The sequence below is a fragment of the Orbicella faveolata genome, unplaced genomic scaffold (genome assembly GCF_042242905.1).
Source record: "Orbicella faveolata isolate gen_17 unplaced genomic scaffold, um_ofav_v1 contig_24, whole genome shotgun sequence".
Classification (NCBI taxonomy): domain Eukaryota; kingdom Metazoa; phylum Cnidaria; class Anthozoa; order Scleractinia; family Merulinidae; genus Orbicella; species Orbicella faveolata.
The window spans coordinates 27,098,973-27,125,679 of record NW_028301552.1 but is presented as its reverse complement, the minus strand read 5'-3'; the positions used below and the strand labels follow the sequence as shown (position 1 = coordinate 27,125,679).

Here is a 26,707-nt window from a genome sequence, read left to right as displayed (position 1 = left end):
TCAAATCATGTTCTTTCTTCCAGTGAGATTCTGCGGTAGTTTGGTTTCAGACAGAAATGCACCAGTAGTAGTGTTAGATTCAAACTGGGTGATCTGTGATGTAGACCACATGTTGCCAACCGAGCTTTTGTAATCAACTTTGTCAGAACTTTGCCTATCTACATTTTCCCTGTTACTAATGTACCTATGCAACTGATCTCTGAGTAGCTGCACTGTGCATTCATCATCATCATTTTTCTGTTCAGTCAGGTGGATGAGAACCTCTTTGGGTAACTTAGCCATTATCAGGGACACTAGCATTTTACTCTCAATATCCTCTCCTAGAGCTTCTAATGATCTAAGGTGTTTTTCAATGACATCATAGTTCTTACGCAGGGCTAATGTTTGACTTGAGGAGGCAGGTAAATCCATAAGACTAGTATAATGAATATTGATGATGACCTCATTTCGTCCATAACATTCTTTCAACAATTTTATGAACTGTTCATAATTTGCATTAGTCAAGGGTAGTCCTGAGATAACATCTGCAACATCTCCTGGCTGAGCTCTGAAGTAATTCATTTTCTCTACAGGACTGAGAGATGGATTAGAATGTATGGCTGAGTTAAGGAATCCCAGAGTTCCTGACAATTTAGGAGCCCTCCACTAAATTTCTTGAAGTCAAGCTTAGGTAATATTACAGTGTTAGGTTCCGTACCTTGTTTAGTGTCAACTTCTAATTTCTTCCTCAGTTTCTCTTTCTCCAGGGTAAGTCACTCTGCCTCGATTTGTAATTTTTGGTGCTCAATTTTGGCCTTCCGCTGTTTGATCTCCAACATCTTCTGTTTGAGTTCAAAGTTCACCTTACTTGTCCCTCTTTGTAACTTGAATTCCATTCGATCCTTTATCATGGCCATTTTTTAGCTCAGTCCTACCACAAATTCTTCTGCTTCCAAAACAAGGTTAACATATTCTTCATAATCTTTCATCACCTTATCATGTTCTGATTTCCTGGGGATTTTTGCAACGGCTTTAAGTTGCACCGAAGGCTTTGATAAACAGTTAAATGCTGCTGTAGGTGGTCTCGCTTGTCACGGGTCTCATCCAAAAGTAGCTCTAAATCACCATCGTAGGATGTTCCTTTATTTCTTTTGCTGCTTAAAGGTTGATAGTTACATGTCTTTTCCTTGGGCCAATTTATCTTCTTATGTCGCCCAAATCTGTCATCTTGTCGGCGGGGACAGTTCAAGTCATGGCTGCTGTTGTTAATTTTGCTGAGTGAGCGAATTCATAATTTTGTCTCTTTCTTTGTTGAAGGTTCTCCCGTTTAAAACAGGCTTTCCTCCACGGAAGATTAAAGTCGGCGTTTCGGCATTGGATGTAGTCACTCTGCTACCATGTTGCAAATGCAATTTTCTTTATTCATTAACACAACGACTGATTTAACATGGAGGAAAAGATTCTTGCTTCAAGCACATGCTCCGCAGGAGTGGTCAGCCTATAGTCTTGTGGAGTGGTTGCTAGGCCCTCCGTGACAAATATGTCTCAGCATTCTTTAATTTCGCTTCATCAAAACAGACCGCATTTTGGCTAACATTTGCTTAGTATTGTTGCCAGTGTTAAATACATGTAGAGAACTGGTTTTATCTTGGTTTCTTGCATGCAAAATGTTTGTTCAGTGCAAATTGCCCAAAATTGTCACTTTTCGTTCTAAGCCATGAAGATCACGATACTGATCAAATGTCTCGCTGCAGTTTGAAACAATTTTACTTCTATATGACTAAACACCAGGAACACACTCCTTGGTATTTAAGAGCCAGTTCCTATAAATACCGAGAATGAGATGACAGTCGCGAAATTTTCGATTTCTTTATATTTTGCCCAAATAACCTCTATAGTGAGTTGTTTTCGAAAATACTATTCAAAGGTCCTGAAGTGCTTTAGTTTTTTTGAAATTGAGGAAAGTTTGAAAATCGCCATTTTAGCTGCCTGATGCTGCCAAAAATGGCTGAAAATTGTGCATTTTCTTTTCGCTTGTACAGATCAACGAGATAATATCTATCAATATACTTTGGGTAGCTCATAGTGCATGTCTTGCTGTTTCTAAAGCATTAATTTGATTAGCAAAAGCTCCAAGTTTAATCATATTTTAGGCCAATAAGAGTACCTTCATCGAAGCTCGTGAGCGAAATGGCTAATTTTTGCTAATTTCAATACCATCAAAAGCCCACTGGTACATTGAATTTGAAGTCGAAACTAAAATTTTCTGAAAGCCCATACTCTATATTATGATTTGTGAAAGTCTCTTCCGCGGCCCAAAAAAACTAACCCATCGAGAGACATAAACGTGTGGTAGATTTTTGTAAATTCATCATTCGCAAAACCAACATGGAACTTGGCCAGCTACCTTCATCAAGAACAAAAATAAGCGAATGGAAACCTTTTTCGTCAATAAGGATACTTGTAATCTGTTTTTTCCCTTTTAGATTGACCACATGATTAACTTCTGCAAACATTTGCAGTTAAATGCAACTAGACGCTGCTTTTGGTACATTTGATTGTTATGCAAATTTATTTCGATCACTGGCACAGGCATATCGCCCGAAACTGATTTTCCTTCCACCTACTGTATGTTTCTTTTCGAAGGTTACAACTGTAGAACACATAATTCGTTCAATATCGGCAGTTTTAACTTTTGTGGAACACCGATGACCACAGCCGAACTTGTCTTTAAGTAAAAATAAACATTTTGAAACGTGAAGTTTAAGTAAACAATCGGTTAGTTGCATCCATCATGTTTGGCGTAAATATTCGAACACAACCATTTCGTGTAAACAGGTACACTTTACTTTAAAAACACCCGCCTCATCGCAGCATTTCTTGAAATCCTGGTCTGAGACCAGGTAATGCCGATAACAAAGCGCGAGCAGTTGACGAAACTTCATGATCAACTGTCGAAACGTTGTACTTGTGGAATAAGCAAGATGATTCAACCTTTGTATTTCTTACCCGTGTGCTTGCAATTCTTATGGATACAGTTGCCCCTGTCTTTTACCACCAGATTTATAGATGAATCGGTTATTTCCTATCACTTAATATGGCACATACCTCTGAATAAAACACATACTGTGACATCATTTTTCTTGGAGTGTTCGAACAGGCAGAAAAACCACAAAGGCTTTTTCGTCAATTGCACTTCCCTGTCCAGATTTCTTTCTTACAAAGTTTCCGGACTTCACTCTCTTTTAAAATTCCAAGACTTCGCCGTTCTGTTGGCCAGTCCCAATAATTGTCATGGTGTTAGTTGAGTGAGTTCTTGACTTTGTTTGGTGGTCCCAGTTCAGACCATCCGGCAAATGTGGATTGCGTGACAAACGGCGGCTTGCGAAGTGTCCAAAGTGGGTGAAGATGGCGGCGAGTGAAACTGTTTGCTCGTGCAAGTAATGTGGTTCGCACTGTCGGCCTAAGTAAACATTTTTGGACGAAATTGAAGGATGTAGGGGGAAGAGGGTGTTGTTTAATTTAGAAAGAGGACAGAACTTGACGAAATGACAGAGCCGTGCGCGTGTCCTGCTATCACGGCATGTCTACGTAGATTAATGGAAAGTATTACCGCGTTCACAAAAGTTGTGCAAACACCTTTCCTCTTTACCTTTAAAATACATGTTTGTTGTTCGTAGTTTTTGAATAGAAATGCACCGGTGATAGGGCTGGAATACAAAAAGGACAAAGGAGGCCTAGAGGGCATCAGATCTTAGATACGCAGTGTGAGTTTATATACATATTCACCCCTGTTGCCTTCTGCTAAACTATATAGACAATAATATGGGCGCTTTCCAAAAATCGGACACTCAGAAGAGCTAAAAGTTTCCTTTATTTTACCTTGAGAATTCACTATTATTGACCTAGCGAACTTCCCATCAATAATTAGGTGGTATAAAATAGTTAGGCATTATGTATTGTAGCCTTATTTTGTGCATTTCAGAGGCAAAAATAAGAACGAATGTATGGACTGTCCACCGGGACAAAACAATGTGTCTGTTGTAGAGAGGAGTTCACTGTGGAGAGGTGACCATTAGTGGACGTTCGACTGTATAGTTTATATCGGTTTAAACAAGAACCGGTAACAGGAGTGATTATGTACGTAAATTCTCAACACGTATCCATTTAAGACTAGTGCCTCCTAAGCCTTCTTTTTCCATCCCAGTCATGTCCCTGGTGCATTTCTATACCAAAAACCTGGAGCAATATAGCTATATTGTAAAGTTCAGTAGGAAGGGTGTGTGTTTTTTTAACGGTAATAAAGTCGAAACTTTCTACAACAGCCACCTTGGGGACAAGGAAAGTCGCCCTTATAGAGCAGTATCAGTAGGGGTGAAATATGACACCGATATTTCTTGGATTCCAACATTTTTATCTTGAAAAAGGCTCAGTGTAACATGTAAATTCGTAACACAATCAAAATATATCAATAGGACAGAAACCAAACAGAAATAAAGTCCAAAGACCTGGATCAATTTTCGTGACCATGTCCAATGAAAAATGGTGTTTTGTAGACAGCGTTCGTCAGTTGTTGATTAACTGGCCTTTGTGAACAGTTTTTTTTGGCAGTTGGGGCATGTTTTAGTGGTTGTTGCTGTTGTGGAGTGGTGGGCATTGTAGAGAGATTAAAATAAGAGTGACCGTCCGCCGGAATGAACAAAGTGGCCGTTGCAGAGAGGTGGTCCTTTGTGGAGAGGTGGTTTTGCAGGTTCGACTGTAGTTTCCATTTTTTCACACAGACATAGAGAAAACATCCTGCCTACACGAGGCGAGGAAGCAGCAGTTTGGATTCCCTGTCCACGCCCCCCGGGGCAGGGGAGCTCGTCGTACCTTTTAGGGGTTAAAAATGAAGTTTTAGTAGCCCTCAGGGTGTTCAGCCTCAAAAAGTCCAAAGCAGGAGCTTTTGCGATGCCTTTTAGGGTATTGAGCCAAAAAAAATATGACGCAGGGAGATAATGTGTTCTGTAAGGATTGGTATCTTTTAGACGAGAAAAAAAAGGATCTTGGTACTTCTTACAGGATCTTAGGGGATGAAAATTTTTGAGGAATACCCCCGTACTTCTTATATGGGTGTCCTCCTCACCTCAAGGTCCACGTCGCCATCTTCACTCACTTTGCAAAACGTGAGATATCGACATATTTGGTACAGTGGCCGATTGTCACGCAATCCACATTTGCCGCATTGTCCGAACTGGGACCACCAAACAAAGTCAAGTACTCACTCAACTAACACCATGACAATTATTCGGACTGGCCAACAGAACAGCGAAGTCTTGCAATTTTAAAAGAGAGCGAAGTCCAGAAACTTTGTAAGAAAGAAATGTTGGTGTTCCACAAAAGTTAAAACTGCCGATATTGAACGAATTATGTGTGCTACAGGTGTAACCTTCAAAAACGAACATACAGTAGGCGGAAGAAAAATCAGTTTCGGGCAATATGCATGTGCCAGTGATCGAAATAAATTTGCATAACAATCAAATGTACCAAAAGCAGCGTCTAGTTGCATTTAACTGCAAATGTTTGCAGAAGTTAATCATGTGGTCAATCTAAAAGGGAAAAAACACAGATTACAAGTATCCTTATTGACGAAAAAGGTTTCCATTCGCTTATTTTTGTTCTTGATGAAGGTAGCTGGCCAAGTTCCATGTTGGTTTCGCGAATGACGAATTTACTAAAAAGTACCACACGTTTATGTCTCTTGACGGGTTAGTTTTTTTGGGCCGCGGAAGAGACTTTTACACATCATAAATATAGATTATGGGCCTTCAGAAAATTTTAGTTTCGACTTCAAATTCAATGTACCAGTGGGCTTTTGATGGTATTGAAATTAGCTAAAATTAGCCATTTTGCTCACGAGCTTCGATGAAGGTACTCTTATCGGCCTAAAATATGATTAAACTTGGAGCTTTTGCTAATCAAATTAATGCTTTAGAAACAGCAAGACATGCACTATGAGCGACCCAAAGTATATTGCTAGAGATCATCGCGTTGATCTGTACGAGTGAAAAGAAAATGCACAATTTTCGGCCATTTTCGGCGGCGTCAGGAAGCTAAAATTGCGATTTTCAAACTTTCCTCGATTTCGAAAAAACTAAAGTGCTTCAGGACCTTTGAATGGTATTTTCGAAAACAACTCACTATAGAGGTTATTTGGGCAAAATATGAAGAAATCGAAAATTTCACGACTGTCATCTCATTCTCGGTATTTACAGGAACTGGCTCTTAATTCTTAGTTTTAATAAATGAGATGCTTAAAACTGTTTGCTTGAAAGGTTCTACTTCAGTTTGTGGTTTAAGACAAAATTGGTTCATTGCCGTTTTCGACCAGTTGCATGAAATCAAACGTTCCCTTTGAATGTCTAGCCAATTTGGAATGAAGTTTACGTTCATGCGAAGAAATGGTTCCAAGTCTTTATATTTCTTATTCTGGACAAGCTGCGACAAAACTGTTCCATGAATCAGGTAAGTTTGCCACTGCAAAATACTGCTGCTTGTCAATGAAGGCCTGGCTCATAAGTGAAACATTCAATTAAATTAAGTGGGGCAGAAATGCGATGGACTAAGCGAAAGAGGGACTACTCGTCTAAAATGCGACTGTCGATGCAAATGTCAAATTCAATTAGTTCAACATTGAATTCAACATGGTAGAAATGTGACACACAAACCGGGCCTGAGATGGTTTCAATCCGCATCATTTCAAAGCTTGTTCAGGTGCATTGTTTATATATTTAGAAGTCAAGCCCAAAATCATCAATGTTCTCAATGTTCCCCATCAATGTTGTAAGATTCAATATCAAAACACAAAGATGTAAATGTATTGCTCTGAAGTTTATTACATATAACACAGGCTAAAACTATTCCGGAACACACAAAAAGAATCTGGAATGAACTAATAAGTATGCGATAAACCAATCACAGATCGCTAACTCATTAAGTTGACTTCACTGTACTGAATAAGTATTTACCAACCAATCAGGAAGTAGGATGAAGACAGGTCACCAAATTTGAACTCAATGAGTAGAAGTACGACTTCTTTAGTACAAAATAAACCCAATCAGTACGATTGTGAACTTAAAAAGTCTGCCAACAGCAAATCAAAACCTAACATTCAGAATGAAATGTGCGTGTTCAGCTTTGCTCACCAAAATATGGCAAGGAAGGTATTAGTTGTCAATCATCGTTTTCCTTAATAAAAGCCGTTGATAAATTGTAGCGCGAAAAGTTGTCCTATATATTATATCCTAAAATGTCGCAGATGTCAAGAAATTAAATAATACAGCATTTAAGTCGTATTGATGGCAGCATTTTCGGCGAAAATTGTGCTGTCCGTTGATGTATTTTCAACTTAGGATAAACACGGCCTCGATCGCCTTGGGTTATCAACAACCTCCCGAGACATCCTACAATCCGGCAGAAACAAATATCTCAATTAATGGAAATCCGTTATTTCTAGCTTAGTTTAACCTCGCATTTAAGTCGGAATTTACAACTAGTAAATAAATTACGGTATCAATTCTCATTCTAATTTACCAGAGCTCTGTATTATTCACGCTTACCTTGGAAACTCGGAAAACCCTGCCACCACTGGCGCATCGAATTCAAGGTTTTAACATCCATCCTCATGACTCGAAGCATTAGTTTTCCCTCGATGTATATGATATATTTCCCCTCACTTTCGTTGGATTATCAATAATATTGATACACTGGAGAAACACAAGTACTCAAGCACAGGTACATGTAAGTTTTTGATCGTTCAGCCTTTGCACAACATTGAACACACGACACGCGACGAAATTCGAGACTGTTTGCCCAATAAAGTACGTCACTCAACAGTACGTCACTCTTCAGGAATGGATGTGAAGGTGTCATATGACTTAATTTAGTGCCCGAAAACTCTCACCTTAGTATTAATTGCCTAAATTTCCACTTGATGAAGTACTTCTGGGACTAAAAGTGACATTGCAAGTAATGGTCAAGTCGCTTCTATAATCGTTTTGAGGGGAAGAACCAAGAATATAGTAAACAAGTTGTCATATTTCACAGACAACAATTCGTTCCAACACTTCTTGACACACTCCTAAGACGCACTCTTTGTTTGTTACCACTGATACTTTCTGCTCGGTAATCTTGGTGTGAAAGAGCAAGTGATGGCAATGTTCTTCAAAAGGTCCGTGAAACAGCTCAAAGCATCTAGTGCAGAGCAGTGCTTGTATTTTTATTGCAAGAATATAATAGTTCACAATACAGGACCACAGCTATGTGCGTCTATGCCGCCGTTGTGATGCTCAGTACTCAGTGAGTGCAAATGATACTTTTTAAGTAAATCCAGAAGAAGACTACCAAACATCGACACCTTGACTGAAGATCGAGAATTACACTTAACATTAAGTCAATCGCTGTCTCGTACTCAATGAGTACAAATTATACTCTTTAAGTAAAACTAGTAGCAAGGCTACCGAAGATCGAGAATGACGCTGAACATTAACTCAATTGCTATCTCGTACTCAATGAGTACAAATTATACTCTTTAAGTAAAACTAGTAGCAAGGCTACCGAAGATCGAGAATTACGCTGAACATTAACTCCATTGCTATCTCGTACTCAGTGAGTACAAATTATACTCTTTACATGTAAGTAGAACCAGTAGTAAGACTACTAAACATTGACAGCTTGACCGAATATCTATAATTACAATTGAAAATTAAAAGGTTTCACGATTTCCTTTTTAATTACTTTACAAATTGCTACCTTTAAAGAAGGCTACCGAAGATCGAGAATTACCCTTAACATTAACTCAGTCACTATCTCGTACTCAATGAGTAAAAATTACATTCTTTAAGTAAACTAGTAGCAAGGCTACCGAAGATCGAGAATTACGCTTAACATTAACTCAATTGCTATCTCGTGCTCAACGAGTACAAATTATACTGAGTTGGCGATGTCATACTCAATGAGTACAGTAGATTTTTTCTTTGTTGTAGGAAAGCGAACTGAGGCAATCGACATGGCAATCAAAATGTGTAATGTTAATCCAATAATTCAAACATCCAGTTGACCTCTGTGTGACATACAAGATTCCTCACCAAATATCTGCTACATTGAGAAACAGCGGAACTTCAAATTGTCACAGATTGACAGGACAAGGTTCTAAAACAAATGTTTCAGTTTGTGATAAAACTAGAGTAAAACAATCTTTATCTTATGGGGCTTTCTCTTTGTCATTGTATTTCTCTTTAAGTTTTGTTATTGTTTCATTGCTTAACTTTTTTTCCCCTTTTTTTTTCAACAAATGTGACCCTCCATGCAAAAACACATCTTATCCACAAAAGCGTTTTCCAGGGGGTTTGAGGTCACTCTGAAACCCTTTGGAAACCCTTTGGAAACACTTTGAAACCCTTTTGAAACCCTTTGGAAACCCTTTTGAAACACTTTGAAACCCTTTTGAAACGCTTTAAAACCCTTTGGAAACCCTTTTGAAATGCTTTGAAACCCTTTGGAAACCCTTTTGAAACGCTTTGAAACTCTTTTGAAACGTTTTGAAACCCTTTGGAAACGCTTTGAAACTCTTTGGAATGCGGAACACATTGGAAACCCCTTTGAAATGTTCCGAATACTCTTTGAAAACCCGATTTGAAAGTGTCAGGGAAAAAAATATTCTCCTAGTTTGCGTTCGCTGGCGTAATTGCACGACAGCACTGCGTGTTAATTTTTTTTTGCAGAAATGTTATTTTGCGGTATGACTCAGTACTGATTTATTTATGGCTGTGGAAAGATCAAAAGATATAACGCAGGTAAAACTTCTCCTAAGTTTAGTCGCGAAAATTGCGGACCCTTGCGAATGTAAACGCAAATAGGTTATTGTTTACATGCGAGATCAATGACTCGCCATTGGCATATTTGCGCGAGGTGCGACCTTTTCTTTTGAATATTTTGTTTGCTACAGCGTAATTCTGCCTACATTTTCTCTAAACTAATTCTCAAGCTTTCCGAAGAATTTTAAATTATGTTTTCCACTTAAACTGTTTGCTCGTTACAAAACTTTTGCTTTCTTGCGAGTAAATATGAAACATGTCGGCTTTCAATCCCACTAACGAACTATTTAGACTCTGTAATTTGTTAAAGGCATTGTTAGTTCGGTTCGAATGGTTTTCGTTCCTTCTTTTGAGTAATTTTTGCTGTCTGTGTAAAGTTATCATGAACAGGCCGACAATCTGCTAGTGATATATCTGAATGAGTGTTTTATTGCTATGACCGGCAACGCACGTTGCGTTACAATCACAATGAAAAGATCACGATTTATGGAAATTATAATCACGTTCAAGGAGTCTCATTACAGTGCATTTGAAAGGTTTAGGTCTCATTTGCACATTTAGCAAAGCAACACTGTTGTATAAATTCCCTTATTTCAACTAGTCAAAAACGAAATAAACGGATAATTAATCCAGACGGCATTGCATGTTTACCACGTTGTCGAGTCCAACACACTGGCGGAAAAACTAGCTAAGAGTGCAAAGCGCGTCATAGAACCCTTGGTTAAACTTCCTATTTTTAAGCAGAGAGCATTTCACTGTTTGAATCACTGATTTATCCCAAGTAGAACCGGAGAAATTTATTTTTCATTACTAGCCGTGACGCTACAGGAGACAGTAAGCCAGTTATCGGGATGGACACCGAAAGAAAAAACTTCCGCTGGAAGAAAAACTAGCTAAGAGTGCAAAGTGCGTCATAGAACCCTTGATTAAACTTCCTATTTATAAGCAGAGAACATTTCACCGTTTGAATCATTGATTTATCCCAAATAGAACCAGAGAAATAGTTTTTACCTTTTTAACCGTGACAGTACCTTACAGTATTGTGTTACCGCTCACGTGCCAAAAACATACACACGCTTGAACACTGAAAGATCTGAAAAACCATGAAAACCAAAATGGTCGCATCGGCTTCTTGCGTTTTGCCATCAGAATATATTTTATGCAAAGAAGTTAAGCTGGTAGCTGATTATGGAATATGCTCAGGTACATTAATTTTTAGATGTCAAAAATGTGACAAACTAATACAAGGCGAGCAAGTGATTACTTGAATTTAGGTCGGTCTTGTCGAATTACAGGTTTAACAGTTGTCAAACTGAAAGTTCAGTACTCGTATGAAATTCTTTGTTCGCTGTTATTAGCTGTTTATCAGTTGTTCCGGTACTCCTGGTACTAGATATGCTCTGTGGCCATTCAAACAATAACACTTCTTCGTAACTTCCGTTCAATTTTTGCTTGCCGTTTAAATGGACATAAGGTTATTATAACGGATGCGAAAATGTCACGAACGGTATTAAACACAAGTCGTTTGAACGGTAAGTTAATGTAAAACGATTTTCAAGGAAGATTTAAACATGTAACAGGCTTTTTCGTCAGTTTAACAGAGGAGCGTTTCAGTGAACATCAAAACAGCGTGGTACAAAATATCTTGTTGCCATAAATTAATCGTCACATGATGCGGTTGTGGTCAACGACCGTGAATACTCGATGAAAGGTTCTCACATGAGTGAACAGTTCATTGTGTCGACCTCAGTACATTTTTTAAAACAGAAAAGTTTTTAAGCTCATGCTAATTAACTGGGAAACAATTAATAACCAAAATTAATAAACTTAGATGAAAGAACGCGTTGCAGGAATAATCTAATACTCAAGACACTCTATCACACTACGTTACGTGTCTTACATGCAACATTTCGTCAAGGGGTTTCAAAGCTTTCATAGGATAGAAAACCTGTTTGGATTGCCTTAAAAACAATGATAAACCCTTTGGTAACCCTTTTGAAAGCCGTTGCTAACGCTTTTAAAAGTTCTTTGGAAACCCTTTAGAAACCCGGTTTCAAGGGGTTTCAAAGAGTTTCAAACTCTTTGGAAACGCTTTGGAAACTCGTTAGAAACCCCTTGGAAACCCTTTAGAAACCCGGTTTCAATAGTTTGAAACCCTTTGGAAACGCTTTGGAAACCCTTTGAAACTCTTTAGAAACCCTTTGGAAACCCTTTGGAAACTCTTTAGAAACCCCTTGGAAACCCTTTAGAAACCTGGTTTCAGTAGTTTGAAACCCTTTGGAAACGCTTTGGAAACCCTTTGAAACTCTTTAGAAACCGTTTGGAAACCCTTTGGAAACTCTTTAGAAACCCTTTAGAAACCCTTTGGAAACCCGGTTTCGGGAGTTTGAAACCCTTTGGAAACCCGGTTTCACCCAAATTGCCATGTTTCATAAGACGTGTTTTCGTATGGAGGGTCACAAATTCTATTTTCATAAGTAGGTCTTCTAGCGGTATTTCTTGCGTTTGGTGCTTTCCTGCTCTCTTCCAGTCACTCCAAGTGCGCTTGTATCGACCAATTAGCCAGCCTAATGTAATACTGTTTTCTTTCACCTTTAAGACCCTTCCAATCAAAGGTCTCTCTCGACCCCAGTTAGAGCAGTACACCGCCCAGTTCTCATTAACTTTGGGATGGACCTTAAAGAGAAGCAAATGGCAGTGGCTTACAAATTTGCAAGATTGCAATCAGTGAATCGATCAGCACTATTCTTCCCAAGAAAATTTCCCATTCTTACCTTATCTTGTTTCTTTGATTGTTGCTCATCATCTCTCTCCAACTTCTGTTCTTCCACTAAACGAGGAGCACGTGGAGCTGATGATCGACTTCTTGCCTGCTCCTGGCGTTGGCAGTTTAAATCTTCTGTCCTCTTGAATCTCTTTCTCAGATCATCCATTGCGGAACTTGCAACCACTTTTTCCTAAAAGAATCATGTATGCCTGGATTACCTTATAACATTACTTCTGTTTTTGACAAAGCAGGAAAATCATTTTACAGTTCTTTATTTTGTACCCTTGTTACCGCAATTTCCTCGATTTCCGAACTTTCTCTGTCATCCTCGCTCTCTTCATTTTCGGATGAACTTGCGGTCACCAACGTTGTTGCTTTTACCGAGGGTGTTTGGGCGCTGACCTAAAAGCAAACACGTTAAGTAAACGTGTGGTAGAAAAATTACATGACGCCATGTTTTTCGAGGAGGGAATATCGGAAGGAATTTTACATTTCAAAGGTGTTTAGGTTGATACTTTCATGGAATGCTTCTTATAAGAAATGTACGGTGGATTACTGCCAGTATCTTTCCTAACACCCACACACACTGGCAACATATCATTAGCACTGACACTACTGATTCATCTCTTTAGGATTTGTAATATACCATTACCTCTGGATAACTTTAACATGTCCATATTAGTTTCAAGTAGCGTACCTTGGTCTTTTCAGCTGTTAAATCTCTCTTCCTAATATGATCTAGCCAACGGGCTTTTATGTCATACACCTGGTATTTTGCTTCTTCAAGGTTTTTCCTCAGTTTATCGGTTTCCTGTTAGAAGGAAAAAAAAGTCAGTATTAAATTTTAAGGCACATACATATAGCGTATTAAAGGCATGTTTGAGTATACGTTTGTTTTTCAAGGTATGAAAAAATGGCCTCGTGGTCAGCTCTCGGGCATTTACGCCTTTTTCACATCAGTGAGCATCCCCTGTCTTCATTCTTCAGAATATTTTGCATTCTACAGTTTTTGAAACTGCGAATTGATGTGTGGTCCATATGTTATCCCGAAAGATATGTTTCACCTTTTTGGACCGATCGACTTCTTTCTCCAGCTGGAGCTCCAGTTCTGTTTTTTCCTCCTTCACTTTGTTGAGTTCTTCCTGCAACTTTAATATTGAAAACTTTAGATGACGTGACTATGTGATTTCCATTTCTTATTGACCCCAACTGTAGCAAAGGTAACGTATTTCCCTTCAAGTCGTTATGTTTTGCAGTATTCAGTACATCGCATTTTCGTCTACCTATATTTCAACAAGGCTTAAATTTTGACACTAACTAATTTTCAAGGATAAAGTGAACGTACTGAGGCAACCTGTTTATTCAGGTCTTCAACCTGCTTCTCCAGGTTATCTGTAGCTTGCTTGTCACTGGCTTCATTTGGCTGCAAGGAAACGTGACACGGGCCGAGTTCTTTGAAGACGTTAAAGAACGCTAGTCAGATTTGTATCACATGACCATGCAAATGCAAACATAACTTTCCTTCAGAGATCCAAAAGGAAAACTGAAGATTCAATAGACCATACTGTAAAATATTTGTGGTTTTCAGTTCAGTGTTATATTAGTGTAAGCCAGTGCATTCCTCCTATTATGGATAAACGTTATATACTTACCTTTGAAATTTTGACGTTAGGTTTTCTCAAATCGGAAATTCCCTCATCTGTTTTCCTTTTCTCGCGCAACTCATGTTGCATTTTCCTCATCGCTGACAACGACTTTGTCCCTTTCGCCACTTCAGAAAGGTCCCTGTACCTCTCTTCTTCAGTCTTCTTTTCCAGAAATGTAAAAGAACTTGCCGTTATCGTGGCGCGCTTATTGGCCAGGAGCAGTTGACCTGGCCTGTACTTCTTAATGATTTCTTTGACTTGTTCAAAGCATCTGTGGCTCAGGGAAGCCACCAATGTATAGTACTGGAGATTCTATTGAAAAGTGAATCACGGTTTAATCTAACAACCTATACTATTCTTTTCTCGTACGAGAATGTTTCAGAATAATATCGAGGACAAGTTCAGAATATGCTTAGAATATGCACTCTCCGCTCTTCAGTGAAAAATAATTTGTTTAAGAATGTTCCCAGAAATTTAATAAAATCACCTGTTTTGAAGATAACTTCATTATGCCATTGAAAAGAATGTTTTTAACAAATTAACGTGTACAGCTCGGGACATTCATACGCGTACATGTGACTGTTGCATGTACTAGGCAAAGACGATTGTACTATACTCTGTAATCTAAGAATGTATAAAGAATATTTTAGTCTTAAGTGAACACATCAGATTTAAAGTTGTTCAAATACACGCGCACTACCTTTCTATTAACGTAATTCGAACTTACTCGTGTGTGCGACATAGAAGCAGTCATGCTGCCACCGTAGATCTTTTTCATTTCTCTTATCCATTCGCGAGCAAGGGCTTTTTCTTCTGGAGGATCGTCTCTTCCCATTAATCTACCATGAGCACGTCCGAACAGGTTTTGCCGCATATCCCGAACCATCTTCATGAAGTTTGGTTCTTCTCTCAACATTGAAGAAGCACTTGCTTTGGAACGTTGCAAGGATTCTGGGTATGGAACGATGGGTTGGAACGTGGTAGGCTCTGAAATTGTCAAATCTGCACCCTGAAGGTCTCTCAAAAAGCTGTACCGTGGAACAGGAGAGACAATGTGCTGTGGAAAAGAGGGGATCAAGGTAGCCTCCGTTAGGGGTACATCTCCTGCTAGATGTAGATGTAGTGAATCCACTCAAGGTGAAGGTGAAGGTGAGGTCTCAGGCGTTTCGGATACACGTTCCTGGTTGGACATTTTGCTGGGATTATGAGAACGAACTTCCTTGACAAAAGTGAACAAACAATTGACTCCACTTAGCATCACTTGAAACTACTTTCGGTGTGCTCGTGCACTAATATTTATACCACTTGAAACGGAAAGTAAAACGTGTGTTTTCGTATAGGCCTTAGGTATTGGGCATTGGGAGTTAATAGATAGGCCAATGCGCAGGGATACGTATATGGATGCGTAAGAGGGTTGAGCACCGTGATTTTTGCATGCATTCACGTAGGTCAGTGAATAAGATCTCAGTGCTTTGTAGAGACAACAAATGTAGTATGCCTGTCCAGCATCGCGATCTTTCTGTCCACTGTAATCACATGTCGCGGTAGAAAGGCCTTGCCCCAGTACAGGTCCAAACTATTAGGTGTAGGTCAAGGTGGGAAACAGGAAGATTGGCCTACGTATAAGCAACAAGACGCGTATTTGGGTTCAGCTGAAATCGTGATCCGTGATCCATGACTCAATGATCCATGACATGTCACGGTGCTAATGACTGAGAGTTTAGAAAGAGTCGGATTTCCCTATAAAAAAACCATTGAAAAATAGCTATTTTTACTATAGTATTTGTTAAACAATAAAATATCCAGATTAAATCAGGGGAATAGAACTGTGGTCCGGCCGAAATGGATTTCAAAATGAGATATAGTCCCAGAGTTATTTAAATTGTACGTGCTTGTTGGCCTCCTTTTGGAACATTCTACTGGTAACACGCATGTGAGATCTAATTGACGCTGACAGAAGTATGATAACTTAAAGTCGCATGTCACGAAGTTACTAGATCCTTTCTTAGTTGGTAAAAGTAAACATGAATCGGTTGGTTTGCACTCACAGTCAATGCTGAAAAATTTGACTAAAGAGCGGCCAGTATACTTGTACATCACTTTCCATTTGGGAAAGTTTCGGAAGTGATGTAATGGCGCATGTATCCTGACGTCTAAGTTGACGTGAGGAATATACTTTGGCGTGAGATAACCAACACTCGAGCAAATAATCAGTTTACTAAATTCAAATCTGTAGCTTGTTTTGAGCCTTGCTCAGGGAGGTGGATAAATTGTGTTCCTGTAGGATTCGAGGAAAAGTTTAGGAAACGTTGATGAAATAAAGTTTTATGAACATACGACCTGATGGATTTCGTAGCCAATTATTAGATGTACCCATTTAATTCCCGTTAATTAAATGATTACTGTCAAGAACAAAATCGACTGTGACAGAAAACTAAAACATGGATGGCAGTATTGTCACCATAAAGACTTCTTGGATTTTTTGAATTAGTCCTGAACTGAAAATTCTCGGACTTTACATCACGTATATCATGATCTGCAACTTCTTGAGTGTTGGGTTAACTTATTAAGTAGCTGAAGAGTTGAGTTTTCACTGGTTGTTATCAGGTTTCAACTCATAAAGTTTCTTTTTTACTCAATCAGTAATTTTCGTAGATCCTTAGTGGCCAAACTGAAACCACCATGGTTTCAAGATGATTTGGCGCTTCTTTCAAAAACGGAAATCTAGATTTGGCGCTTATTTGCAACGTGTAACATTGGGTTGGTTTTTGATATCGAAATGTGGAAATTTTGTACCATTCTTCTTCTCTGTTTGCTGCCCCTTCCTCCAGAGTCGGTTCATTGCCCCTGCAGCCTAATGAGAGCTTTCTTTCCTCGCCGGGACGCAAATGTTGGCTCGTTCCTCGGTAAGTACAGCTTGACGTGTACTGTTGCGATCGCTTGGTGATTTCAGCTGGTAATTGTGTCGTAAAATTGAAGTTTTTGTTCTCCTTGTGACAGATTGCAAATCAATTCGAGAAACAATTAACAGTAGCAGTGGTTCGACGGCAGCAGAGAAAACGACGCCAAGTTTCTTCAAAAGTCTGGCAGATGGTAGTGAATTGTTGTCAATTTTCATCATAACGACATCTCTGTTGTTGTTTACTGGCGTTATTAATGGATCGTACATATTGTGTTCCTGCTCTGTATGTTTTTTTGAAGAACAATTGTATTACCAGTCACCAGCACTCTGTGACAACATTAAATTCATCCCTTCCAATCGCAAAGAAAAGGAACTTGCAACGGTGCTCGATGGTGCGGCACTTGCCTTTAATATGTACGGTAAAACTAGACTTTTATTGACTTGTGCTTCGGTTGTTGCCGCGGGTCACCTGCTGGGAATAAATGGTATTTTGTTGGACGCGATGGTACACCTTGCAGCACTTGCAGAAATAAAACATGTCTTACTTTACGCGGGTGCTCTTAGCACAGGAATTGCAATTTCAGTTGAGAAAGAAGCCTTGAAGGATGTCATTAAATTATTCTCATCAATGACAGTAGAAATGGTATTATTTGACAATGCAATTTCTACTTGCAATTCTTTCAAATCAGATTATACCCTCCTTACTGTTGCACTTCCAAACTGCATTACCTTAACAGCATGCTTTATTGCATTCGGTATACATAAACTTTGTCGTTCCAAGACCTCGAACCAGGACTTTACACTGCCAACATCCACCAATGCAACCTTGTTTTTACACAGAAGTGTAGGAGATATCTGCGCTGTTTTTGTAGACTTGAGTTTAACTTGGAGGGAGGTTATTGATATGGTGAATTTCAACTATTCCTTTACGATTACACCATCGACAAGAATTACCTGGTGTGGAAAGAACTTGAGGTCCGACTTACCTCTTTTGGAGTATGGAATTCACAATCTAAGCACGCTTTTCATTGAGGACATGGGCCTGAAGGGTGGAACTCCCGACTGGGATGATGAAGATAGTGATGCAGACCGTAGGGTAGGTTTACGCCCTTTGAGGCAATGACACAAGTTTGCGTTACATAGCTGTAGTAGGAGTAGGGGAAGGTGGACTTAATTTCAAGTGTAGCTTTTTTTTTTTTTTTTAAAGGAATATCTTTCAGAGGAGTCAATGTGGGATACAAGCACAGAGGATGTTTTGTCGGAAAGTGATAGCGAGGAATCTTTTGCATCACTGCCACAGCAGGTAACTAGTGAAGAGTATCGAGCCAATCAGTTTGTCATAAATGGTGAAACTACCGTCTAACCTAACAGAACTTACTAAATAATCCCCTGTTTCTTTGGTGTGCAAAGCCGAAGGAAAATTTTCAACACCCGTGAGTTGTTCATAGTTGTGCTCACTGACATTTCAATTTCAATTTCAGGACTCTTCGACACCAACCACTTGTGGTAAAGGCGGGCATTCCAAGAGGAGAGTGAAGATGCTGAGTGAAGACCAAATGCGCACCGACCAAAAGGAATGGTGTTGTCCATTAAAGTGTTCCGAAAAAATAAGCTTTGGAGATTTTAAGCAGGCCAGAACGTCGTTTTGGGGCGATTGCTCGGAAAAGCAGCAGCAACAGTTCGTTTTTTCCTTTTTCCAGGTTGCAGGCGGGACAACAGTGGCACGTGCTAATGACTTGAAATTTCTTATAGCTGGAAAGCAGGTGTGCAGGAAAGCATGGCTCAGGGCCCATCACATCTCCAATGGAAGGTTAGTTGTAAACAGTGATTGGAAAGCACAAGAAAGGTCCGAGGGAAAAAGGCAAACTTTGTAACCAGGAACCAAGTAGCAAAAACTCCACTCAAACTTTCCTCTTTTTAGTGAAATAGAATTTCATGGAAGTTATAATCAGCAATGAGAGGCACGAACCGCCAATAACTCTGCTGTTGAGAGAAGTGCAACTCCGAAATCCGTTCGCAGTATGCGTAAGAGAAATATACGAAAGTAGACTCACGCAAGAGACGTTGTTTTTGGTGAAACAGCAACAAGGGCAATATGTCAGCACCCCCATACAGTGATACTTTGAAAATTTGCCCTCGACTAAAATCATTTTTCATAAAATCATTTTTCGATCTGAAGGTTCTGCAGTCTTTGGGATGACTTCAAAAGGAGGCGTAGATCTCTGTCATCGATGAATAAAACATCTTCGAAAGGCCTTTCTACAAAAGCAATTAAGGCGAGGGCATGGTTTCAGGAATTTGTGAGGACATCTGGAGATAGCATGCCACACAAGGATAAAGTCTGTCTCCCTGCTTCCCTCACCAAAAGGGACACCTACAAGATGTACCTTCAGGATATGGAACGTATGAGGAACCCTTCCACAGTGTCCTGGGAGACCTTTCGTAAAGTCTGGGAGAATTACTTCTCTCATGTAACAATTCCAAAGGTATGGTTGACCGACAGTGGCAATTTATGTTTGTTTTGCTTCGCTGAAAATGTTTTCGTTTTTATACTAATGCTTTCATACTAACGATAGCTTGTGGAAGAAAACAATGTAAGTTGATTCTTGTGTACCATTTTGACATATTGCCATTTCTTTTCCAAAGTAAAAGACAAGGATTTTGCTCAAAGGTTTATTTATGTTATGATGTGCTTCTCGTATCCTAAATTAAAACCTAATTTTTGAATTTCTTTTCTTCTTCTTCCTCTTCTTCTTCAGGAGAGCCGATTCACAAAATGTGGAGTATGTGTCTTACTGAAAGACTATTTGAAAGTCACCAGAAATAAGGAAAAGAGGGAAGAACTGATGATAATGAAGCAGTATCATAACAAGCAGCAGATGTAAGTTTTTTTCTGCATTTATAAAACCTTGAAAAGGAGCTCGTAAGTGGGTGGCTTCTAACTACTTTTGAAATACGTTAGGCAAGAGAGAGAACAGTACTACCGCCACCAGATGCTTGCTGAGGAAAGACCAAAGAAATACCTTAGCCTGATAATACACGGGATGGATCAAGCAAAAACAAATATTCCTCGCTTTCCAGAAGCTTCAAAGGTAGGCTAAGAATTCCCCTTTCGCATCTGAAGATCACTAATTTATTGCCCACCAATCAATTCTCCGTTGGATGTCGCTTTGCCAACAACTCAGTTTTATTTTTCATAAGGCTGCGGAATCCAGCTTTCTAAGGACGCATGTTACTGGCGTGTTCTCGCATGGAGATGGGAAAGCGTTCGCATTCATTGGCAAACTGGAGTGGCCTCATGACTCGAATTTGACAATCAACATTCTCGTTAACGTTCTCCTTAAAACAGCAAAGGTTTGTAAAAATAAAGTTTTGTCTGATTATAGCTCGAACTTAAACGTCTTACATTTACTGATTTCAAATAATCATATTTACTTATTAAGTAACTTTGTTTTCTCTATGTAGAGATTAAATGGTAGATAGGCAAATTGATGTAAAATCTTGCCAGGAGATTCGTAGCTATTTGTTTCAGATGGGTTTCGTGTAGGTTGTGCAATATATTGTGGTGTTATAATTCTTACACTTCTATTCTTTAACTTCTTTTCCTGAAATGGGTATGCGGCGCAAAGAGTATGCGATTCAGCTGAACAGTACATATAGATAGGAGAGGCAGCAGCTCCAGGAGGAGTAGTAATAGTACTATTATAACACTTTTTTTCAGAAGGGAAGATTACCCCCCGTACTATACTTACAGATGGACAATTGTTACCGAAAATGTAAGAACCGATACATCATGGCATTTTGCGCTTTTCTCGTGCAGAAAAAAATATTTAAGAAGGTGGGTAGAGTAATACTTTTACATAAACTTCTGCAAATACATATACTGTGTTACAGTGTTGTTCAAATTGAACTGAAGAAATGTGTGTTTGCTAAATATTTTAAAACACCAATGTGTTCGCACAAAATAAGTAAAAAAATCAATCAATCAATCAATACAAAAACAAGCACATTCTTCATATGTTCTAAGGGACCAATACACTTCCTGCAGAAGGCCACTTCCAGTAAAACACGGTATTTTCATAACAAGAAGAAAGGTTGTTTTCACACATGTAATATTTTTTCACAGGTCCGACTCGTTTCTAATGGTGGGGCATACTCATGAGGATGTTGACCAGGTTTGATTGATTTTTTGGAAAAGCTTTTTTTAGTTATAATGAAGGACAAGTTGATATGCTGATTCACAGAGGTGAACTTTGGAGCCCTTTGTTGGAGCCCAAACATGGCGCTAACATTTCAAAATCTGCTAGGGCGGCTAACTTACTCTCCCCTTTTTGCAAGTCATTTGATGTTCGAATTCCAAACAAAACATTCGAAAACCAATCCTTTCTTTTCTTTTCTAGTTTTTTAGTAGGATTGCTCAAAAACTTCGAAAGACAGCTGTGAGCACAATTCCAGAGCTTTGTGATGCCATATCCCAGAGTTTTACACCTAGACCGGATGTTTATGAGGTGACACAGATGTATGATTATAAATCCTGGTTGGAGCCTTTCGCGTCGCAGTTGTCAAATCACATCTACCCACACGCTTTCAAATTTGAGGAGAAGGAAGGGACTGTTCAGATGTTTTACAAGAGCTGGGCCAGTGATGAACTGTGGTTGCCAAATGAAGATAGTGGCCTGGTTGTTCTTTCTAGTGTTCCCACTGGTAGACCAAGTCTCCTCCGACCAGACTACAAGAAATCTTTGGAAATACTAGAGCTAGCAAACAAAGTTGAGAAGTGTCGCGTGAGACTCGATATCTGCCAGCGTGGATGGTGGAGGGAGTACCTTTCATCAGAACAGGAGATGAGGAAGCTGTGGTCTTCTGCCAGTGAAGAACAACTGTTAGAGATGGGCAAAGAAGGCTGGTTTATTTCCCTTCTCTCGCCCTTCAGCCAAAAAGATCTGAGAGAAAATTCCTTGCCAGGAGAAAACGAGACAGATATGGATGGGAAACTTGCAACGCTTGTAGAAAAAGTTAACAAGTTTCCAGAGGTAGTACTATAAGGTTTAATAGCTCGTGTTAATTGCATGTTCCTAATACATTCTAATATATATTTCGCGGTTAAGTATTTATACGAGATTTTTCAAATATTACGGTTGCAAAAAGCCTACGTAAACCTGACACTTTTCAGGTAGTAGTACACCTTACATTACTTCTATTGTAAACAAATGTCATGCACGTATAAACTAAGTAGGAATGAACAAGTCAACATTTTGCCTGCATTAACTATACTTCTTTTATTTGATTTTAGGTAGTCGTAGGACGGCCAAAGAAGACTCAGGTATGACAGGTATTCTTCACCTTACACGATAACCGGTGCCCCTTGTGCTGCTCTAATTCTAGTAACATTCATTGAATTGGCTTTGTTGCGTTGGGTGTTGTCTATTCAAACCGAGAACTAGCTACCTACAGTGCATGGTGCTTCTCTACGAAACAATCCTGTTGAGCAAGTTCATCAGGCCAAATAGACCTCTTTAGCTTGGGAGGTTTGTTTTCCCATTGCAGACCACGTGATGATACTCTAGAGAATTCTTGCTTTCAAATTTTTAAATAGTCACATGTGTGTGAATGATTCATTTTAAGATGGATAAAAGAAACATTCTCTAGAGAATATCACGTGATCAACAATGGCCCGAAAACAAACCGCCTAAGCTAAAGAGGGCTATTATGAGAGGCGTTTATTATTTTCAAGTATTTTTGGCTCCAGAAAATCCACACCGCAAAAATTTCAACAAGTTTAAGAGAATTGCTGAATTGCACATGAAGAATACCGAAAACGGATATTTTTAAGCCGTGTTTCTAAATAAATTTTTCATCTATTCATCGTGGTTGAACGCACTGAGTACATGATTATGTGACGCAGGGAACTGCTTGGAACATAAGAAGTATTAGAAAAGCACTAAGTTACAGCCGAGTGCGGCACCAGTTTCTTGGGCCGAATAAGTCTTATTCAGTTTGTGTTATACTCTGCATTTCAGGTAGCAAAGAAAAAGAACGAGATAAAAACAGGGAATAGAAAAAGAAAAGGCGACCAAGAGGAATCAGAACAAAGCAGAAATATAACAGCAAAGAGAAATAAAACAGCTTAGGAAAGAAGTTGAGGTTGCAACCGTTTGTTCTCTGTAAACGTACCGTATTGCTTTTTACTCACACAGTATAATGTATAGTCACTGAGTTTCACATCGCCAAAGATTCAACTGCAAGTAAAATTCTTGGTCTTTGCTTATTATTGTTCTTGACACAAAAGAGCGGTATAATTTGTACTCATCGAGTACAACGTCACCACAGATTTATCTTAAGGATAATGTTCGGCCGTCTTCATCGTAGAAGCACTAGGCATGATGCTAAGACAGAATAAACCCGTATCGGTGACATTTCCAGGGCCACTTATTCGGTTGCTTAGCTTTATCGAGATTTAATTCTCCTCTAGGTCTTTTTATCGCCAAGCAATATATTGCAAACAAAGTGGTGCTTATGTTTTAATTTGTACTCAATGAGTATATGCCACAGATTTCTTGTGTAGTGTGATTCTCGGTCTCAATTTTGCCGACCTAGATCTGATTGCGAATAAAGGCAGTGTCAATGTAGAAGTTGCGAATAGAGCTGTACCGATCTTTTTAGACTTTAAAAGTAGTAATTTGTAAAGTAATTAAAACAGAAATCGTGAAACCTTTTAATTTTCAATTGTAATTATAGATATTCAGTCAAGCTGTCAATGTTTAGTAGTCTTACTACTGGTTCTACTTACATGTAAAGAGTATAATTTGTACTCATTGAGTACGAGATAGCGATTGAGTTAATGGTAAGCGTAATTCTCGATATTCGGTAGCCTTGCTACTAGTTTTACTTAAAGAGTATACTTTGTACTCATTGAGTACGAGATGGCGATTGAGTTAATGTTAAGCGTACTTCTCGATATTCGGTAGCCTTGCTACTAGTTTTACTTAAAGAGTATAATTTGTACTCATTGAGTACGAGATAGCAATTGACTTAATGTTAAGCGTAATTCTCGATGTTCGGTAGCCTTGCTACTAGTTTTACTTAAAGAGTATAATTTGTACTCATTGAGTACGAGATAGCAATTGAGTTAATGTTACGCGTAATTCTCGATCTTCGGTAGCCTTGCTACTAGTTTTACTTAAAGAGTATAATTTGTACTCATTGAGTACGAGATAGCGATTGAGTTAATGTTAAACGTAATTCTCGATCTTCAGTCAAGCTGTCGAAGTTTGGTAGTCTTCTTCTGGATTTACGTAAAAAGTATCATTTGCACTCACTGAGTACTGAGCATCACAACGGCGGCATAGACGCACATAGCTGTGGTCCTCTATTGTGAACTGTTATATTCTCGCAATAAAATATAAGCACTGCACTGCACTAGATGCTTTTAGCTGTTTCACGGACCTTTCGAAGAACATTGCCATCACTTGCTCTTTCACACCAAGATTATCGAGTAGAAAGTATCAGTGGTAACAAACAAAGAAATAGAGTGCGTCTTAGGAGTGTGTCGAGAGGTGCTGGGACGAATTGTTGTCTGTGAAATATGATAACTTGTTTACTATATTCTTGGTTCTTCCCCTCAAAACGATTATAGAAGCGACTTAACCATTACTTGCAACGTCACTTTTAGTCCCAGAAGTATTTTATCAAGTGGAAATTTAAGCAATTGATACTAAGGTGAGAGTTTTCGGGCACTAAATTAAGTCATACGACACCTTCACATCCATTCCTGAAGAGTGACGTACTGTTGAATGTACTCTATTGCGTGAACAGTCTCGAATTTCGTCGCGTATCGCGTGTTCAATGTTGTGCAAAGGCTGAACAATTAAAAACTTACATGTACCTGTGCTCGAGTACTTGTGTTTCTCCAGTGTATCAATATTATTGATAATCCAACGAAAGTGAGGGGAAATATATCATATACATCGAGGGAAAACTAATGCTTCGAGTCATGAGGATGGATGTTAAAACCTTGAATTCGATGCGCTAGTGGCGGCAGGGTTTTCCGACTTTCCAAGGTAAGCGTGAATAATACAGAGCTCTGGTAAATTAGAATGAGAATTGACACCGTAATTTATTTACTAGTTTTAAATTCCGACTTAAATGCGAGGTTAAACTAAGCTAGAAATAACGGGTTTCCATTAATTGAGATATTAGCTTCTGCCGGATTGTAGGTTGTCTCGGGAGGTTGTTGATAACCCAAGGCGATCGAGGCCGCATTTATCCTAAGTCAGTGAAAATACATCAACAGACAGCACAATTTTTGCTGAAAATGCTGCCATCAGTATGACTTAAATGCTGTATTATTTAATTTCTTGACATCTGCGACATTTTAGGATATAATATATAGGACAACTTTTCGCGCTACAATTTATCAACCCGCTTTTATTAAGGAAAACGATGATTGACAACTAATACCTTCTTTGCCATATTTTGGTGAGCAAAGCTGAACACGCACGTTTCATTCTGAATGTTAGGTTTTGATTTGCTGTTGGCAGACTTTTTAAGTTCACAATCGTACTGATTGGGTTTATTTTGTACTAAAGAAGTCGTACTTCTACTCATTGAGTTCAAATTTGGTGACCTGTCTTCATCCTACTTCCTGATTGGTTGGTAAATACTTGTTCAGTACAGTGAAGTCAACTTAATGAGTTAGCGATCTGTGATTGGTTTATCGCATACTTATTAGTTCATTCCAGATTCTTTTTGTGTGTTCCGGAATAGTTTTAGCCTGTGTTATATATACACAGAGCACAAAAGCATCCTTTGAATACACAACAATTGGATCAAAACTTTGTTTTCTTAATTCAGGCTATATTGTAATTCAGTGATCTGCTATGATTTATTTTTTTAATTGAAACCTGGATAAACAAAAGCGAAGCGCACTTCGACTTATAAACTAAGCAAAACTCAAATGTGAATTAAAAATTATGTCCTAAAGCAAAAACCTAATCTACCCTAGTCCTGTCCTTGCCTTTTGTACAAAAAAACTGAAATGGAAATTAAAAATCGTGTCCTTATGAAACAAAAACCTAATCTGCCCTAGCCCCATCCTTGCCTTTCATACGTAAATTTTGGCAGCGCTTGCCTATACTTATATTACATGTTTCCCAGATGTGGTTGAAATCCTCAGTATTCCGGCACTGGTAACCAAACAATCTGAGCACTTCAGCGAAAAGAAATCAAAGTCCTTATAAGTCAAAAGATACAATACTACATACATACGTACGTACGCATCTTCACAACTTTTAAAGGACAAGTTGGAGTTTAAGTCACCCATAATTGCAAAATTTTTTTGTGTAGACCAGACCTTCTCAAGCATAACATTAAATTCGACATAGAAGGAAAGATCGGTTGGTGGTCTGTAACTAGTTGAAACTAGTCATAGTTGCAAACTTATTGAGAAATAACAATTGAAAGTCTGGACTTGTTGCAAACATAACTCAAATATTGCATGACAAATTAAAATACATGTAACACAACATTAAGTATATGTTTATAGGGTATGACTGTTGTT

The 26,707-nt window shown here is 38.8% G+C and overlaps 4 protein-coding genes across 4 annotated transcripts; 3 read left to right on the top strand and 1 right to left on the bottom strand.

The window, feature by feature from the left end:
- Window positions 1-15,162, bottom strand: LOC149111166 (uncharacterized). The gene is made up of 8 exons (XM_089292393.1): window positions 14,974-15,162; window positions 14,253-14,558; window positions 13,946-14,023; window positions 13,298-13,411; window positions 12,883-13,002; window positions 12,608-12,790; window positions 12,238-12,509; window positions 1-574 (listed from the first exon to the last, which is right to left on the bottom strand). The coding sequence occupies exons 1-8, from the start codon at window positions 15,160-15,162 to the stop codon at window positions 1-3; spliced, it is 1,836 nt and encodes a 611-aa protein (XP_089148519.1).
- LOC149111165 (uncharacterized) lies at window positions 14,474-19,219 on the top strand. Its single transcript, XM_089292462.1, has 2 exons — window positions 14,474-18,451; window positions 18,630-19,219. Exons 1-2 carry the CDS (start codon window positions 18,377-18,379, stop codon window positions 19,020-19,022), a joined length of 468 nt encoding a protein of 155 aa, XP_089148588.1. The 5' UTR covers window positions 14,474-18,376; the 3' UTR covers window positions 19,023-19,219.
- A 1,053-nt stretch (window positions 19,220-20,272) lies between these two features.
- LOC149111164 (uncharacterized) lies at window positions 20,273-21,326 on the top strand. The gene is made up of 2 exons (XM_089292533.1): window positions 20,273-20,502; window positions 20,870-21,326. The coding sequence occupies exons 1-2, from the start codon at window positions 20,311-20,313 to the stop codon at window positions 21,308-21,310; spliced, it is 633 nt and encodes a 210-aa protein (XP_089148659.1). The 5' UTR covers window positions 20,273-20,310; the 3' UTR covers window positions 21,311-21,326.
- A 23-nt stretch (window positions 21,327-21,349) lies between these two features.
- LOC149111163 (uncharacterized) lies at window positions 21,350-25,430 on the top strand. Its single transcript, XM_089292530.1, has 3 exons — window positions 21,350-22,181; window positions 22,442-22,471; window positions 23,169-25,430. The coding sequence occupies exons 1-3, from the start codon at window positions 21,666-21,668 to the stop codon at window positions 23,277-23,279; spliced, it is 657 nt and encodes a 218-aa protein (XP_089148656.1). The 5' UTR covers window positions 21,350-21,665; the 3' UTR covers window positions 23,280-25,430.
- Window positions 25,431-26,707: the final 1,277 nt, after the last annotated feature.

What these genes read in the sequence shown, in the direction of transcription:
- LOC149111163 (XM_089292530.1), top strand. Translation starts at nt 21,666, where the DNA reads ATGTATGATTATAAATCCTGGTTGGAGCCTTTCGCGTCGCAGTTGTCA. An exon ending in AAGTTAACAAGTTTCCAGAG is followed by an intron (nt 22,182 to 22,441) that starts GTAGTACTATAA and finishes ATTTGATTTTAG; the next exon opens with GTAGTCGTAGGACGGCCAAA. An exon ending in GACGGCCAAAGAAGACTCAG is followed by an intron (nt 22,472 to 23,168) that starts GTATGACAGGTA and finishes TCTGCATTTCAG; the next exon opens with GTAGCAAAGAAAAAGAACGA.
- LOC149111165 (XM_089292462.1), top strand. Translation starts at nt 18,377, where the DNA reads ATGTGGGATACAAGCACAGAGGATGTTTTGTCGGAAAGTGATAGCGAG. An exon ending in TTGCATCACTGCCACAGCAG is followed by an intron (nt 18,452 to 18,629) that starts GTAACTAGTGAA and finishes TTTCAATTTCAG; the next exon opens with GACTCTTCGACACCAACCAC.
- LOC149111166 (XM_089292393.1), bottom strand. Translation starts at nt 15,162, where the DNA reads ATGTTGAGAGAAGAACCAAACTTCATGAAGATGGTTCGGGATATGCGG. An exon ending in CTTCTATGTCGCACACACGA is followed by an intron (nt 14,559 to 14,973) that starts GTAAGTTCGAAT and finishes ACTTTTCAATAG; the next exon opens with AATCTCCAGTACTATACATT. An exon ending in TGAATAAACAGGTTGCCTCA is followed by an intron (nt 13,412 to 13,945) that starts GTACGTTCACTT and finishes TCCTTCTAACAG; the next exon opens with GAAACCGATAAACTGAGGAA.
- LOC149111164 (XM_089292533.1), top strand. Translation starts at nt 20,311, where the DNA reads ATGTCGCTTTGCCAACAACTCAGTTTTATTTTTCATAAGGCTGCGGAA. An exon ending in TTCTCCTTAAAACAGCAAAG is followed by an intron (nt 20,503 to 20,869) that starts GTTTGTAAAAAT and finishes ACTTTTTTTCAG; the next exon opens with AAGGGAAGATTACCCCCCGT.